Source organism: Microcebus murinus, chromosome 15 (genome assembly GCF_040939455.1).
Source record: "Microcebus murinus isolate Inina chromosome 15, M.murinus_Inina_mat1.0, whole genome shotgun sequence".
Lineage (NCBI taxonomy): Eukaryota > Metazoa > Chordata > Mammalia > Primates > Cheirogaleidae > Microcebus > Microcebus murinus.
This window is the reverse complement of record NC_134118.1, coordinates 38787581-38806024: the sequence shown is the minus strand read 5'-3', so window position 1 is coordinate 38806024 and position 18444 is coordinate 38787581. Positions and strand designations below refer to the sequence as shown.

General features: G+C 39.5%; 1 protein-coding gene across 10 annotated transcripts in view; it reads left to right on the top strand.

Moving 5' to 3' along the window:
• Positions 1–18444, top strand: part of DCLK2 (doublecortin like kinase 2) — a 157997-nt gene that overhangs the window by 92982 nt on the left and 46571 nt on the right. For 6 of the 10 annotated variants that reach the window (XR_002221232.2, XM_012783730.3, XM_012783731.3 and 3 more), the window contains exons 3-6: positions 4335–4437; positions 9891–9992; positions 11225–11275; positions 16530–16624. Coding sequence is in view for 9 of the 10 variants with exons in the window: in XM_012783730.3 (XP_012639184.2) it covers positions 4335–4437; positions 9891–9992; positions 11225–11275; positions 16530–16624 (351 nt within the window). In the remaining variant the exon portion in view is untranslated. The remainder of the gene's footprint in view (positions 1–4334; positions 4438–9890; positions 9993–11224; positions 11276–16529; positions 16625–18444) is intronic. The other 4 variants (XM_012783733.3, XM_012783732.3, XM_020280169.2 and 1 more) reach the window with 1 other exon arrangement.

Sequence of the window (18444 nt, the reverse complement as noted above, 5' to 3'; positions counted from 1 at the left end):
TAAAGTATTTAGATTTTAGAATTTTGGAGCAGAAAGGGGTTGCTTTGGCACCAACTCCTTTATAACTCTGCAAAGGGTAAGAAACACAAGATTCTCAGAGTGCACCAATGGATCAGGAATGGACTCCTCACACAACCCCTCTTGTTCCGAAAGAAAGTTTCCACGAAGATTACATCTCTGGGTTCCCTACCTTTTTGTTTTGTTTTGTTTTGTTTTGTTTTGTTTTGTTTTTGAGGAAAGGGTTTATTATGTACCTAATACATGCCTAATATTTTTATCAGATCTCAGGGCTTTCACATATGTTTATATATCCCCTGACAGAGACCAAATAGAGAAAAGAAAAATGGCTGTGGCAAGCTATTAAGAACCAACACTGAAATTATGGCTGGCATCTGTTCACCCTGACCTAATTAATCTGTCTATTGAAGGATAGAAAAATTACTGTTTTAAGTGGCCCCCATTCATTTGGAAAACTTAGATGTGCTCCTGTAGATACATTATTTCTCACGTGGATGTTTCCCCATTAGATCCTGCTGATTGCTTTAATTTTGCACCTTAGCAGAAATAATACTTCCACTTCTTTTGTATAGCTTTCTTTTATAAGCCACATGATGTCCATTATTCCCAAAGAGCTTCTGGAAGAATTAATTCTTCCTTGCATTGAAGGAAGAATTGAGAAGCAAACAGTAAGAGGTCTTCTAAACTGATACTCTTTTTCTCATCCTTGTTAAGAATGATTTTAAGATGTTATTCATTATATCGATTTTTTTTTTTCTGAGATGGATTTAGTGACCTGGCATATACTTCAGTGTTAAACTCCAGTTTAAAAAATTAATGACAAAAGGAACAAACAGATCACCAGAGTTAAAGAACACAGAATTTGTTGTAAAACACAAAAGAAAAAATTATCTAAGGTGTTCAAACATATGAAATATTTTAAAGGTACTGAATATTTTATTTTATGGGTGCTACTTTCATCAAGTTAGTTCTTTGTGCTCCTTATTTCCATAACAGGCAAATTATTCTTTTATTAACAGCATTCACCCTTATGTGACATTTTGAACTATAATTACTAGTTTTTCTTGTCCATCTCCTCCACTAGACTGTGTGCTGCTTGTCTTTTGTTTATGCCTGGCATAGAGTAGGCACTTGATTAATGTTAGAATGAATGTGCAGTAGTAAGTTAATGTGGCTCCCATTAGTGAGAGAGAGTTATTTTAGTTTATATCAGACCCTGGGCATTTTATCAGATGTTTTACATTAAAAAGTATCAGCTGAATTTGGGCTACTAATAGGAAAAAATAAAATATATAATCTTATATACTCAAGAAACTTAAGCATGGGTAGATAATGACTGCATTGGACTAAAGAGATTTAGTGGCATATAAATATTTTAGCATAAAAATAAGATTTATATGCTTATAATTCTGTTTATCTACACTATCTAAAAATGTTGATATTTGTGCATGTAGCTTGCATGTATAGCTACGAACCAATGCTTTGCTTTGATATATTACATTTAAGTGAAATCTTTCTTACCCATTTTATGATTATTCTAGGGAGCTGTTGGTAGAATTTATTCTTTAATGTGTGTATGTAAACATATTTAAATGTATATGATGTGACTCACATTTCCATAAAGGATTTCTGAGAGCTTAATATATGTTAATTTTTTGGCTGTAATTTTCTACAGGTGAAGGCTGTCAGTGGAATGTGACAAATATGAACACAGACTTGTATTTTAAACCAACGGTGGTAAAGGAAAATAAATTCTTTCCTTCATTCTTTAGTTACACATTATCAGCACAGTGTAGGTTTTTGCTCAGTTCAAGTTTAATAGGAGGAACTAGGAAAGATAAATGGGCTGGTGCCCCACTTGTGGTAGGTACCTGGTTCACACCAGATGGCCTGCCCCACAGGCTGTTCCTACCCAGGGGAGGAAGGCTGGCCTCCTTGTCCCCTGTAGGAAAGTCCTTTTCCGTCCCATGCTATAGCTTGGCTGAATCCAAAACTGTGTTTTAAGCATGGAAAAAGTCTCAACGAGGTTTTGTCCTCATGGCTTCCCACTGCAGTCTAGCACTATGCAATCTAGTTTTTTTTTTTTTTTGTATCATCTGTGTTCATATCAGTTTTCTTCTGTTGGCTGGCCAGATGCCAACTTCTTTTTAGTTTCAGAACTGAGAATTTCTCTTGTGCAGACTGGGGGGCCTCCAGTGGGCCTGTAGTGCTGCCTGCAGGCAGGTCACAGATCCTTCCCCACGATCCCAGATTGCAATTTCACATCTTTTCTCTCTCCATCAACCTACTACACCTCCTCCCCCAACCTCACTCTCAGCTGATGACTTTGCTTCAGTTTTCTCAGTAGAGTAAGAAGCAGTCAGGTGTGTGTCCTGCCTCCTCACTTCCTTTGCTGCAGAGGGCTGACCGTGGCCCCATCTAGGTCCCTTTACCTGCACACGATCCCATCCACTCCTAACTACAAAGGGACACAGCCCTAGCAATTCTACCCTTTCTTTCTTGAGTCACAGTTTTTTTTTACCTGCCTCTTGAGTCATTTCAACAACATAGTAACTTGCTATTGTTTGTTTCATCTTAAAAAAACAAGCTCTCTGGACCACTATGCCACTTCCTCCTCCTGCCAGCTTCCTGTTACTATGCCCTCCTTCGCAGTCCAAACTCTTTGAACTTGTTGTGTGTACTCAGTGTCTCCAACTCTTCTATCCTCTGTTAAACTCACTGCCATCAGACTCTCTCCCAACCACTCCACCAAAACTCTTCTGTGGAGATCCCAATGATCTTCATGTTGTTAAACTCAGTGGTCACCTCTTAATCTTCATCTTACCTAGCCAGTAACATCGACACCCATCTGACTGCTCCCTGTCCCTGGAAACACTTTCTTGACTTGGTTTCCAGCACGCTGCAAACCACTCCCCCTCTAAGCTTGTCCACCATCTTACGCTCTTCCCTGCCGGAGTTAGTGTTAACCCTTATCCTTTCAGCGGCTCAAGCCAAAAACGCTGCACCATCATAATTTTCTCTGTTCCCTCATATCCCTGCGTCCAGCTCACTGATCCCAGCTCACTGTCTCCACTCCTGACACCTTTGTACAAGCCACCCTCATCTCTTGCCTGGAGTAGCAATAGTCTCCAAATAAACTGCTCTCTAGCCTTGCCCTTTTACAGTCTAGCCTTACTTAGCGCAGTGTGAGCCTGTTAAAGCATAAAAGTAGTGTTGTGGCAATCCTCTGCTCAAGTCATCCAGTGGTTTCCCATCTCAGAGTAAAGCCAATTTTCTTACCTATGACTGACAAGGCCCTACACGATCAGATCTGCTTCCCTTTACCTTTGTAGTCTCCTCTTCTACAGTGACTCTCCCCCCTCTCTCACTGTGTTCCAGGACTTCTAGCTTTTCCTTGTGAACATGCCAAGCCTGATCTTTCCACAGGGCTTTTGCACATTTTGGCATTGCAAAAAAGTCCATCATTTGGGTCACTTAAGTACTATGATCTGAGTTATCTACGTTATATCTAGTTCACTATCTTCTCCCTAGAACATTGTTTTCTAACTCTACATTGAGATTTATTTTTATTCCGATAAAAAGCTAAATGATGATTGGGAAGAATTAAGGAAGTACTGCTCTAGTACTAGAGCAATGTGGTTTTATTATTGGGAATGGAGTACTTTTTAAAGAAAGAAGCTATATAGCCCAAACAGGTAAAAAAAAATAGGGCCTATTTATGCCCCAAATCCTAAAAGATGGTTCTTCTTGTCACCACTGGGATAAATGGATGAATGTACTTCCTGAGATAGATCCAAATTCTTTAGGGTCTGAAGCTAACATGGTGGAATATGAAATTGAGAATATAACATTGAGACTATACATTTAGGTACAGGGCCCTGGGAGGGCCCTGAAGCTTGGTAAAGAGAAGTCATGCCCAAGGTCACAGGGCTGGGGACTGGAGTTGCTAGGAGAGGACAGAATGGAAAAGAACACTTACCTGGGAGCAGAGGCCTCCATCAACCCCATCTTTGCCACCCATCCGTTGGGAACCTGGAGAGAAAAAAATTGCTTCCCTTTGCATGTATTATACATCTCTGATTTCAGCCCTAAAACGGGAATATTGACGCCTGCCATAAACCTTTCACACTGTTGTTCTGAACTCAGGAGAAAGTGTGTAAAAGTAAAGTGCTTCGAAATGTAGTGTGATATTAAAAACAGCTTTCTATTCTACCTCTATACTGTCGTTGAAGCTTAAAAATTTATTTAATTTTGCTTTTTATTTCACTTCTAATGTTTCTAATTTATTTCTTGGATATGATTTTTTTTTTTTCCAGGTTACTTGTCTGCAAGACTTTTTTGGTGATGATGACGTTTTTATCGCATGTGGACCTGAAAAATTCCGTTATGCCCAAGATGACTTTGTCCTGGATCACAGTGGTAAGGCAGTTCATTGACCATCTTCGTAACTTTAACGTTAAAGAAAGATGGCATTGGCACTACTCTTTTTGACCTAAAGAAAAAAAAAAAACAGGATAACATGAAAGCATTTGCCTAGTTATTTAAAAAAAAAAAAATGGAAAACCCAACACCTAATTAAAGTGTTGACAACACCTAATTCACGTGTTGAAACTGCAGGGTGGGGGGTTGGTCTAGGTCAGTTTGCTTGTTGCACAAAGATTCAATTATTGAGACTAGAGTTGCCAAGGAAGAAAGGAATTTTTAATAGGACAGACATCTTGTCGAGAGAATGGGAGGGGCAGCCTCAAATCTGTTTCTCTGACTAAAGATCATGAACTTTTAAAAGAGGGGACATGAACAAGGGGCTACAGGTATTGGGGGCAGATTGTGGGCGATGGTGAATCTTGGCATCAGGAACTGTGCCCAGGGGCTTTCAAAATCTCAGCTCCTTTGTCTTGCAGAAAACCCACCTTTTCTTGGAAATAACTCAAAACATCCTGTAGTCAGTTAAGGGAGAGGATTATTAAAAATAAAATAGAGGCTGGGCGCGGTGGCTCACGCCTGTAATCCTAGCACTCTGGGAGGCCGAGGCGGGCGGATTGCTCAAGGTCAGGAGTTCAAAACCAGCCTGAGCGAGACCCCGTCTCTACCATAAAAATAGAAAGAAATTAATTGGCCAACTAATATATATATATAAAAATCAGCCGGGCATGGTGGCTTGTGCCTGTAGTCCCAGCTACTCGGGAGGCTGAGGCAGGAGGATCGCTTGAGCCCAGGAGTTTGAGGTTGCTGTGAGCTAGGCTGACGCCGCGGCACTCACTCTAGCCTAGGCAAGAAAGCGAGACTCTGTCTCAAAAAAAAAAAAAAAAAAAAAAAAATAGAGATCATTGAAATTTGTTCATGGGGCCAATTATACAAGTAGTTGTAATTTTTAGCAGTTCAGTTCCATTTCTTCTTATTGCATTCTTTTGCCTCTGAAATGTCTTGCACCCTCCTTCAGAACCACCTTAAATGCATGGATCCCGTTGAGCCTGAAACAATTAGTTGTCCATTTTTCATGAGGTGTGTGCATAAAGAAATAATTGATAAGATAATAACTAAATTGTTAATGTTAATTATCTGAAGTTTCTTTTAACCTCATTGTTTTTGTTTGCAACTTTTTAAAAATAACACGCATTGTTTATATAGTCACATACTGCATAATGACATTTTGGTCAACGACAGACTGTATATACAATGGTGGTCCCATAAAGTACCATATTTTTACCACACCTTTTCTATGTTTGCATGTGTTTAAGTACACAAATACTTACCACTGTCTTATAATTGTCTACAGTATCCAGTACGGTCACTTGCTGTACAGGCAGGCTTATAGCCTAGGAACAATACGCTGTACCATATAGCCTAGATGTGTAGTGGACTGTACCATCTAGGTTTATGTGAGTACACTCTGTCATGTTCACATAATGGTGAAATTCTCTAATGATGGCATTTCTTAGAAGATATCCTTGTCGTTAAGTGACATATGATTGCACTTAGAAAAATAAATAGTCATAGGAGGAATAAAAAAATCCTCTTTTCTTGATTTTAGATAATATATACGGTGCTCAATTATTTAGCAGTAATCTTAGTGATTTCAAATGTTATTCTGGGAGTATTGCTTTACCCTGTTGTCTTAAATTCCCTTAAACCTATTTCAGTAATAGTGATTACTTTAGCTGATCGTGAAATCAATTTCAGCTTTAAATGAGGTAAAATTATACACACATGAAACATTTCACAGAGGAGCAGGATCTTAGAAGTATAGTCTTGCTCTTTAATTTTATAGATGAGGAAAGTTGGCTTTTAAAAAGTTAGATGGATGGTAGGCCACTTGCAGTTGTAGTGGTTCTGATAGTCCAGAATTAGAGAAATATATTACCAAATAAATACAGTGATGTCAGGTTTTAGTCTGAAATGTCGGTTCTTAGTGCGCTCGTGGCCAAAGAATGACCAGACATAGTAAGGCAAGCACGAAAATGAGGTTTATGGAGGAGAGAAAGATAGGATTACAGAGAAAGATACAGGTTTATAGAGTATAACGCTTATGCCACAGATGATGAACGGACCCATTGTTACAATAAAGGGAGAGCAAAAGGAAGGGCAAAGGGATTTGGTTATGGTCTATGACTTATTTTATAGTGCCCAGATTGGGACTTCCCTTTGGCTCAGAGGTCACCATGGAACCATTTTGATTGGACAGTTGGAGTTGCATGACCTGAGTCTTAACTACGCATGGGGGTTGTTCTAGGTCAATTTCTGGACTCTGTGGTACCTGTGCTGCTTGGCCCATGAGCTAGAGAGTCCTTTGCATTCTTTTGTAGCTGGCTTACTAAGTTATGATTGGCCATTCATAGGTTATTCCCTCCTCCCCCAGGTATGGCAGTCCCTTGGGAAAGGGTTAGGATGGAGTAGGACCAAGATTGGGGGTCGGGGTCCACCCTTGTGCTCCTTCCCAGGTGGGGCAATTGCACCAAAGCACCCACTTTTGTGTCCCTAGGAGACCCAGCATCCCTTGCTATCTACCTAATACATAGGCTTTTAGAAAATTTGAGATGCTATAGTCTATGGTACCAAACTTCCTTGTGTAATTCTTTCCCGTTACATTACATCAGTTACCCATGTGTTTGGGGCTCATTTATCTACTGGTAACACCACTAGAAAGTCCTTAATTGTAAATAATGTCTTTTTGTATTATCTGTGCTAATGCTTTCTCTCATTCCTGTGGGGTTCAGGTTAAATGAAATATGCATATTATTTGTATTTTACATCTAAATTTTTAGATTTAGTTTCATAATATAACTTTGCTATCATTAGTCATTTTGGAAGTTGAGACAGTGAAACTAATTATGTTCTAGGTTGTAAAGTTAATTGGGATAATAATAATGTAGGGAAGCCAAGGGATAAGGCATATACATTTTTTGAACACATATGTATAGGGAAAATCCCAGTGATTGCCCATCCCCCAAAAGGGTGCTGAAGTTTAACCTGGCCAAACAGGTTATGGGACTGGGGAGAGAAGAGTTCTGCTGAGGGGCAATAAAGGATTGCTTGGGAGAATGAATGGATCTGGGAACAGAGTTAACTTGTAAATAGTTCTCTTTGACAGTGAAAGGGTCTGTTCAGGTGTGATTACCTTCTTGGTCTTACAGGGGAGGGAAGACAAAACAGTTGTTCTCTCGGGTGGGTCTGGATCTTAGGCAGAAAAAGGAACTTCAGGTTCTTTAAGAAAGACAGGGAGGAGGTCAGAGACATCTTGAGGCTTCTTCAGCTCCTTATGTCTAAGTGCCATCTTTTGGGTATTGTTTTCTGAGCCACAAAGACAATAATAAACCATTTGTTGAGCACTTCATCGTACTTGGTGCTTAATGTGTATGTCATACATTTACCTAAACTGGTTGGATCATTCGCAGTTTTTGGTGGTGATGATTGATGGCCTCTAGTAGTTAGAGGTTGGCGAGAGCTATTCTTCCCTTTTGATCTCTAGTCACTTAACCTTCTGCAAAGTGGAAATAATAATGGCTATTTTATAAGGTTTTGTGAGGATTATATGAATTAACATAATGTCATGCAGTTAGAAGGGTGCCTATTGCATAGTATGTGTCTACTGCTATATCGTTATTCTTGTTAATAATATTATTATGCCACCACCATTACATAGTAAAATTTTACAGTTGATAGCAAGTCTCAGACCTAATTCTGTCACAGGTACATTTATTAGGGAGGCAAAGATTTCTAAAAAATCAGTTTTTTAACAGGTATTGTGATTTATTTATCTATTTTTTTTGAGACAGAGTCTCACTTTGTTGCCCAGGCTAGAGTGAGTGCCGTGGCATCAGCCTAGCTCACAGCAACCTCAAACTCCTGGGCTCAAGCAATCCTCCTGCCTCAGCCTCCCGAGTAGCTGGGACTACAGGCATGTGCCACCATGCCTGGCTAATTTTTTTTGTGTGTGTGTATGTATGTGTATATATATATATATTTGTTTTGTTTTGTTTTTTTTTTAGTTGGTCAATTAATTTCTTTCTATTTTTAGTAGAGACGGGGTCTGGCTCAGGCTGGTTCGAACTCCAGACCTCGAGCAGTCCTCCCACCTCGGCCTCCCAGAGTGCTAGGATTACAGGCGTGAGCCACCACGCATGGCTGTATTGTGATCTTGATGAATTCAAGTCCCTCTCTGTCCTTTTAGGCTTCTGACGACATCTTGGATTAAATATCCATTCAAAATCCACAGAATTCAGCTAACCTAATCTTAAGTCATATAACAAAACCATCTATTCAAAGCTGAATGCAGGACTAGCTCCAATTCCTCAACCTAGGGGGTAGTTCTCAAGTTCTAAATTATTAGCTCTTTGTTTACCAATCCTGCTCATAACAGTGGCAGTGCCTTTAAGATGTTTCTAACTAATCCACCACACCAAGCTTTTCAACAGTGGATACTTTCTAACATCCACAATGCTAATCAAGCAGAAGTTGCTTCCTTTGTGTGAGGTTTTGATTAGGGTCTTTGACATGCTAACTAGCTGCCCCTGGTGTGTACTTTCCTGATTAGTGTACTTCACATGTCAATTTACTGCCCCTGGGGTATAGATTAAAACTAACCTACATTTTAATCTTCCTGTATAAATTGCAGCATTTTAAGAGTAAATTACAGACAATATGTTATCTAACTTAATCCTTATAACAAGCATACGAAGCAAATTTTAATCTTTCCCAATTTGATAGGGAAGAAAAACATGCTTAGAATCTAACCAAGGTACTCCGCTTAGCAAATGTCAAATCGGTGATGCATCCAAAATCTGCATGACTCCAAAACCTAAATTCTTAGTTATTCAAATTAGAAGCAATTATTTTTAGCTATAATTACTGCTGGTACTCTAAACACTGTTTTATTTGGTCATTTAGGGAAAGACCAGTGATTGTTTAAAGATAGCTTCCTCATTTTTTTTATGCTTCATACTTTGGGATGATGGAAAAATGACGGTAAGGGATTCATAAGTTAGAGTCTCATTCCCTTTCAAAATAAGATAATCAAGAAGTTGGAGAAGATAATAAGATTGTAGTCTTTGCCTATCAATGCTACTGATTAACAAAGAAAAGTTGCACGTGTATAGATTATAGATTACGGTGCATGGCGTGTGTCAAATTAAGACATTGGGATTTCTGTGTTCATTGAGAACTCCAGCTGGAACAATGAGGTGATGTCATAGGTGTGTAGCCTGAATGAAGGTAACCTCAGATGTACTTTTGGGATCCTTGCTTTGTACATTCAATTAACAATAATAGAGAAATGATCAGGTGATGGTTCTAGGCTATAAACCACAGTCACGTGTAATCTCCTTTTGGTCAGTATTAACACCAGATCTATTTAACGCACTTTTGTTCCCTTCTAGAATGCCGTGTCCTGAAGTCATCTTATTCTAGATCCTCCGCTGTTAAGTATTCCGGATCCAAAAGCCCTGGGCCCTCTCGACGCAGCAAATCACCAGCTTCAGGTAGTTAATGGAAAAGAAATAGATGGTTATAGAAGGCACAGATCATTTTCCTTCAGTTTTCTTTAATTATTATGAACTAAGTCTTTGCCAGGCTCATGTCCAGCCAGATTCTAGAATAACATATAGAAAATATGACTTTTGAAACGAAAAAGTTGTCTGTTTCCCAAAGTTATAATAATTCTTCTGAGAGACCTGTGTGTTTTTGTTGACACATTTTCTTGAGAGCAGTGTGATTATCTAGAGTCTTCCAGTATTTACATAGAAGTGTTTCACATTTTGATCACTGTATACTGCATTTTGAATTTTGTGCTATATGATTGTAGGTACTTATTTTCTTAATATTAATTCTTGTTTTAAAATACACACTCCACACAGACGTGTATTTACTTGACAAATTTCCACTGGCTTTTCCTTCATCAAGCAGCACAATAGTAGCAACAATTATTGTTGAAACGTAGTACTTAAGAGTCGGGCTTACCTGTAATTAAATTTCTTTCAGGTCTTAAGCCCATAGACTTATCATAATTTGGACTGTTTAGGCATTTTTATTTTTTATTTTTTTGAGACAGAGTCTCACTCTGTTGCCTGGGTTAGAGTGCCGTGGCGTCAGCCTAGCTCACAGTAACCTCAAACTCCTGGGCTCAAGCGATCTTCCTGCCTCAACCTCCCAAGTAGCTGGGACTACAGGCATGAGCCACCATGCCCGGCTAATTTTTTCTATATGTTTTTAGTTAGCCAGTTAATTTCTTTCTATTTTTAGTAGAAACGGGGTCTCGTGCTTGCTCCGGCTGGTTTTGAACTCCTGACCCTGAGCTATCCTCCCACCTCGGCCTCCCAGAGTGCTAGGATTATAGGTGTGAGCCACCGTGCCTGGCCAGGCATTTTTAAAAATTAAAAGCATAAATATCTCAAAATATTCTATGGGTTTGTTTTTAGTAATTAAGAATAAATTTATTAATATTTCCCATTAAAGAGAAAATTGTGAAAAACCATGATTTTGCAGGTGGGGAATCTAGAATGTATGAAAGTATTATCAATGAAAACTGTCTCGAGCATCAGCCTTTCTAAGAGAACAAGTTTTTTGGACATTCCACTTTTCACCCCTTGCCTTCCATACCTACCCACTTTCTTTAGGGCAGGTTGTTTTACCCTTCTTTTGTGTACACATTTAGACCTGCTGAATAACCACTCTCCTTACTGTCTTCTGCTTTGTATATACTGCATGTGTACAGTAAAGAGGGGTGGCCACTACTCCAGTGCCTATGCTACAGCCAAATCCCCAGGTGAGCCATGATTATTATGGCTTTGTCGCTCTGCTGGGTTTTTGTTTTTGTCTTTTGCCACATTTCTGTTTCCTTTTGCTCCATTTCCATGAATGCATCTGGCTTATTCCAGCGCACATCTGTGTAGAATGACATGCTTCACAATGCATAGGATACTTCTGCCTCTTGTATTTGTTACAGGACTGGTGATCATCAGATTGCCAAGTGCATGTCTGTTATAGTCAAAAACACAAAGTGGTTGAGGAGGCACATTGCCTCAAGGAGTCCATCTTCTAGTTAATTTTTGGAAAATCTGTCACTGAAAAAGGCTGCAGTTCTTTGGAAACACAAAAATGTCAACAGAAGGAATTGTACTTTTCTGTCCTTATCTCCCTCCCCCGACCCTGGAGCTAAGTGGGAGTATGTCGGTGAGTGGGGAGTGAGGAATCTTTAAACTCTAAGCATTCAAAGTACTTTATAATAGCATAGGCTGGAGTAGGATTAGGAGGTGTTTCTGGTACATACAAGGAGGTAGCACTGCAGTCTTTCTAGTTTGTCAAACAACTGTTTCCCCAAAGTTACAGGCTAAACATACTTCCTCTAAAAATATGACAATTGACAACATAACATGCATATTTTTAACGGTTCCCCTTATTTCAAATTTTATTATGCTCTCTGTAAAGTATCTTAAAACTGGAAAACCTAATATGAAGTTTGCATAAATGCACTGTCCATGGCTAATCGTATGGTAGATGTAGATTTTTGCCAGGTTGCCGGCTATTGTTTTTGCTGATAGCTTTACAGATGCTTATCACATCAGGGAAATGATTAACTAAAAGTGAGGAGAAATGGTTCAGGAATCAAGTATGATTAATTGAGATCCAAAGAGGAAAATTAGCATATTGAACTAAAAACATGTATTATAGCCACATTTCTTCTACAGACCAACTGTTCCATAATGCGGCCTAATAAATGTATGAATAATTCTTCTTAATGTGAATTTGGAATGCTTAGAAATTGATTAAGAAAAATCATGGCATTTCAGTATACAAAAGTTTTAACTGAATACATGTTTGTTTTGTTTTTGAGACAAGAGTCTTGCTCTGTTGCCCTGGGCTGGAGGGCTAGGGTGCAGTGGCGTCAGCCTAGCTCACAGCAACCTCAGACTCCGGGGCTCAAATGATCCTCTTGCCTCAGACTCCCAAGTAGCTGGGACTATAGACGTGTGCTACTGCGCCTGGCTAATTTTTTCTATTTTTAGTAGAGATGGGGTCTCTCTCTTGCTCAGGCTGTTCTCAAACTCCTGAGCTCAAATGATGCTCCTGCCTCGGCCTCCCAGAGTGCTAGGATTACATGCGTGAGCCACCGTGCCCGGCCCAACTGACTATATATTTGGATTTGGGTTAGTAGAGTAATGCCCCAAGTTCATTAAGGTTGTGAGATTTTAAAATCACATTTCAGAGAGCAAATGGTCGTCTTTAAGTGTGTTCTGAACTTATTGCTGTCATAGAAAACTGAAAGCCTGAGTCAACTGCTGGGACTTGAGTGTGATTCTGAAGAAAGCTATTCTATTTTTCTATATAGTGTTTTCTTTCTTCCACCAGGAAGGAGGGAGCTTTGTATTATTAAAGCTACAGTACCCAGCAACAGTATTGCTTTTACAGACTCTGCTTTAGCATGTGGAGTACCTGTTACCATTTAAAAACTCCCATGGGGACTAATGGGAATTTCAAATAGAGCTCATAACTTTGTAAACATAATGTACTTTTTCAATCTTGAGACACAGAAGTACTGCTGTGGGTGAAGTCTTCTCATTGACTATATCGTTCACCAGAACTTATCAAAATAGCTAATAGTATGTAATAAATACATAGATGTTAAGCTGGGCAACATAAATGTGTAAATGGTTGTCATAGTTTGAGTCTTAAGTTTTTGTTTTAGGTTTTTAGCTTGTGAATCTTTCATAGTCTGCCAAGATAAAAAGTACTTGGAACAAACAAACAAAAAGCCCCCAAGTTTATGTTTTCCCTTGGAGTTGAAAGGAGGGAGATAAAATCCAGGGTGTAGTGGCGGGGAAGGTGCTGGCTGCCTGTTGCACACCTGGCGTGGGGCAGCAGCCAGCAGTGGGGCAGTGGGCACCACTTGGCCCTGTCCAGTCCCCTTCAGACTCTCCAAACTGGAGAAATGTGCAAGTGAAACTAAGAGCTACTCATTAGAGAACATTTTTTAGAACCTTCCCCATGATACCCAAAACTACATGTGATTAGTGTCTCTTTAGGATGAAAGTTATTTTGGGGAAAATACAGACATGTAGTTATTGACACACGTTAAATTCCTGGCAGTGAGTTTCGTTAAGAAACTATCCTTAGGCAGGACTGTATCTTCAGGAAGACTGGTTTGCTACATAGATCACCATCTGCAGGAACTGATTTTTCTTCTTTAGTCTCTTTTTTGTCACCAATTCCAAGGGAGCCTTTGCCATGAATGCGCCATCCAGAATACCAGTGAAAGCTAACAGTACTTACTGATTAGGAACTGGTTACCTATGCAGGTTGCTGTGTGGGATGGAGGGGGAAAAAAAAGGAAATCAGTCCTAGCTCACAGCAAGCTTACTAGTTTATTGCCCATAATAATCTATATATATATTTTTAAAGAGATAGGGTCGTGATCTGTCACCCAGGCTGGAGTACAGTGATATAGTCATAGCTTACTGCAACCTTGAACATCAGGGCTCAAGCAATCCTTCTGCCTCAGCCTCTCAAGAAGCTAGGACTCCAGGCATGTGTCACTGTGACTGACTAATTTTTAAATTTTTTTTTTTTTTAGGCATAGGGTCTCGCTATGTTGTCCAGGCTAGTCTTGATCTCTTGGCCTCAAGTGATCCTCTTGCCTTGGCCTCGCAGAGTGCTGGCAGGTGTCAGCTGCCGTGCCTGGCCAGTAATCTCTGTTTTATGTGCATCTCTTTTAAAGAGACTTTTAAGAAGACTTTGTGTTTTAGAGCAGTTTTAGGTTCACAGCCAAACTGAATGGAAGATACAAATTTGCTATGTACCTCCTTTCCCTAAACATGCATAGCCTCTTCTGTCAACATACCCCATTAGAGCGATACATTTGTAACAGCTGATGAATCTACATTAACACGTCATTGTCACCCAAGGGGCATCACATTAGGGTTCTCTCTTACTGTTATACATTTGATGGGTTTGGACAAAATTGTAATGACATATATCCACCATTATAGTATCGTAAAGAGTAGTTTCACTGCCCTAAAATTCCTTTGTGCTCTACCTTTCAAAGAATTTTTTAAAAGAAATAACAATTAAAATTTCACTTAATTGAGAAATAACCAGAGCTTTTCAGTACTCTTACATGTTTTTAATTATGTGTTTTACTTATATTCTGAGTACCCACATATATTTGTTAAGAAAATCTAGATAACTGACCATTATTTTTGAATAAGTGGTTTTGAGTCCAAAACATTGAAGTTTGGCAATTTAAAAATTACTGAAAATTTCTTTATCTTCACTGAATTTTTTAAATGAACAATATAATAAACTAACATGACTTTATAAGCCCAGATATCCCCATTTAGAGATGATTCATCTGATCATTAATATTTGTTGATCCGGGATTTCTGCCTTTGCTCTAGGACAGGTGCTCACTTTTTTGAGTTACCTATTCAGGACCTTTACCTCTGCATTTGGCTTTTTATACTTATTGTCATCATTTAAAATAATAGTTCTCTGCTCCCTCACATTAAAAAAGGAAAAAGCAAAAGAACTTAACTTTTCTTTCTATAAAGATGAATGGCAGTTTCATCTACTCTGGGCAAAAGCTTTGAAGATTAATAGTATAAGAAATTACAAATACTCTTTAGAGGAGAAAAACATATACCAGTACTAGGTGTTAGCTACCAGCTTTGTGAAATCACTACAGAAATGGATGGCAGTGATACAATTAGGAGTAAGCATAGTAAGTCAGTCTAAAATGTTTGATCAGCATTCTGTTGTGGTATTGATGCGGAAAATGTCGGGTGCGGGGATGCGGCCGCTTGCCGCCACCCTGTAGCTCCGCATCTCCTCCGGTGGCCAGTTGGAGGGCATGCTGCTGGGGCCAGCCCCTGGCAGAGAGCCACTGGGACCCTGCGTGCTGGAATGCCCCCATGCCCACGTGCCATTGCCTGTTTCCGGCCACGCTGCTTGCGTGATCCTGATTGGGTGATTTTTGAATCCCACTGTTTTTGATTGGATGTTAAAGCTTGTTGTTGATTGATTGGACGCTTCTTGAGCCCTACCAAGGGTATAAAAGCAGGAGCAGAAGGGGGCGGAAGGGTCAGAACATGGGAAGATAGGAAGAGAGCTGTAACACTAGGTGTGCTGACCCTGCTGGGAAGGAATAAAGGCTGTTCTCCAAGTCTTTCGTGTGCTGCTTGGTTCTTTCCCTGGTCAAACGAATAAGAGCTGTAACAAGAGCTGCTGTAACAGTGGCTATACACATTGCCGCAACAGTATAGAATCTGCAAATTAACCTTCCCCTCTAAACAATAGTGGCCGCACTCTTTCTAGCATAAGATCTAAGTAGAGCTTTTAAGCAAAGAAGTGTGTGGAGGTTTGGAGAGGTTGCATAGAAAACTACCAAGATTTGCTAAATTACGGGGAAATTGTGCTGTGGAGACAAGAAAATGGAAGGAATTACAAATAAGTAGTCTATATAAAAAGAAGGTTGAAGAATGTCTTTTATGTCCTTCAGGCAAATAAGTAGGTATTAGAAGGAACACTACTAATAATTTTCCTTTTCCATTAAGAATATACTTAGAAAATGTATTTGGAATGTGGTATAATTGATTTAGGAGAGCCATGTGAACTTGGTTACTCAGGTTGGTATACACCACAACAGTGGATATTGGAGGTTATGAAATGGCCTTCATAGTAAACATTGCAAATATGATAGCCATTCATTTCTCTACCATTGCTGGCAGGCAAGATATATGGACAAGTTCTCGTTCACATCTCTAATTCCATAATGTCTTTTATATTTGTTTATATCACTGTTGGAAAACTGTTACCGAAAATCTGGTTTCACTATTTGTCCTTTTTTTTCTTTTTGTCTGTAATGCAATAAGGTACATTATTTTTGTTTTTTGCTGATTTGCCATCTGCTTTGAGCTTAAATGAATTGCAGCGTCATTGGAGCTATATTGTGCATGCACTAAGTGTTTTTATACAATCTGGTGGTTGTGGGTTTTAATGACCTGTCTCTCTTGTCTCATGGTCAGTTAATGGAACTCCCAGCAGCCAACTTTCCACTCCTAAATCCACGAAATCCTCCAGTTCCTCTCCAACTAGCCCAGGAAGTTTCAGAGGATTAAAGGTATGGATATAAGATATGTGGCATGTTTGTGTCGTTTTTGTTATTTTGAGTTGCATAGTTTAGCGGTTTAATTTGTTAATTAAAAACGAAAGAGTTTGAGATTTGAAGCCAGGCAAACTTGGCTTTGAATCCTGTGTCGGGTGGTAATTTTGTCCAGCTCACTGAACTCCCCTGAGCTGAAGTGTCCTTGTCTCTACAATGGGAAGACAGGATTGTGGTTATGACTGGACATAATGTGGCAAAGTATAGTAACTAGTAGTTTTCCAATTATTATCAAAATGATTTGCAATGTTAAAGCCTTGGAGAATGTAATGATTCTTTTAAAAACCTTATTTTGAATCATGTTTTTAATTTTGGTAATATAACTTTGTTAAAGTTATATTAACTTTATTAACTCTAAAATAGAGTGAAATACTAGTATAATGTTTATTCCCACAAGTGGTAAGAAGAAAAATATGTTCATTTTTGGTGAGGAACTTAGAAATAAATCTTAGGTGTTGGCTGTGATGTCCTAAAAATATAGAAAGTAACAACATGATTAGCAGTTGGTTTAATAGACATTTACCTAATAGAGGAATGATGAGCAAAACCAAATCTGCAAAATTTTGACAAATTTTATTTGAGTTAGTAGCTCCCAATAATTTATAAGAGAAAACTTGTCTGGTAATGTAGCAATAATTGGAATAATATAATTAAAGATTGAAAGTTTCCTTTGTAGAAAGAATCAGATTGTATAGTTAATGTGTTCTGAGAATACTGACGTGTACATACCGGGTTTCGATCTGGTTCCGGCTCTGGCAGTTGAACACTAGGAGTAGAACACAGGGCGGCTTGGTTCACCAGATTTCAGGTCTCCATCTGCTTCTTGCACCAGGAGTCCAGCCTGGGCTGTGGTGGAGAGCACAGAACCTGACCACCAGACCAGGGCAGGTCTGCTGTCTGTCCTTGGGTCTTGGTGTGCTCTTGTCTGAGAATGACAAGACACACCTGTAACAAAGCAAGCCAGAAGCAGAGTTTTATTGAGTAAAGGCAAGATACATTCACCACAGCCAGCCAGCAGACCCCCCGGTAGTACAGGAGGCCCCTGACTGTTAACTAAAGTTTCCATTTTGTATTGTCTGGGTTGGACCCTCCCCATCAGGTATGGCTTATTTGTCACCTTCATGGGCAGGAGTTAGTTATATAACCTGAGCCTTATTAGACATTTGGATTTCCTGTGAGCCTCTCTGAAAGTTCGCGTGGGGGTAGGGTGGCAAAACTGCAATGCAGGTTTATGCTAACGACATGATAATTGGCCTGAGGTTACTTTTGGTCATCTTCCAGACCATGCTGTGCCTGCCCTGCTTGGCTTTTTTGGAATTTCTTCTTCCAGATTCCCGTCAGCTTTTGCGGTTAGCCTGCTGAGTTGTGATTGGCAGTGCCTTCTCCTCCCTTTGTGGTGGTTATCTGAAGCAGGGCACCTGTCCCCTCTTGTACCTGGGAGAGCCAGAGGCTCTCTACCTAATACACAGTGCCATGTATATGTGTACATAAATTAACTTTAATTCCCTTAGTGTGTTTGATTGACATCAGATATATCATCATTAGGAATGCATTCCCCAAAGTTGGTTGGCTAAATGCTTCAAATATAGTCCAGTAGGTTTTCTCTACTTTAAGGATGTTGAAGAATATTTTCTGTTAGTGAACTGGTCAGTGCCCCACCACCCTTGCATGAGTGAGGAATGAGAACCTGCCAAGCCCAGCTTCTGTGTTTCCCCTGCTGGTTAGAGGGTTCCATTTTCCACCTGACTGAGGCTTGATTGTTCTGCCTTGAGAATGTT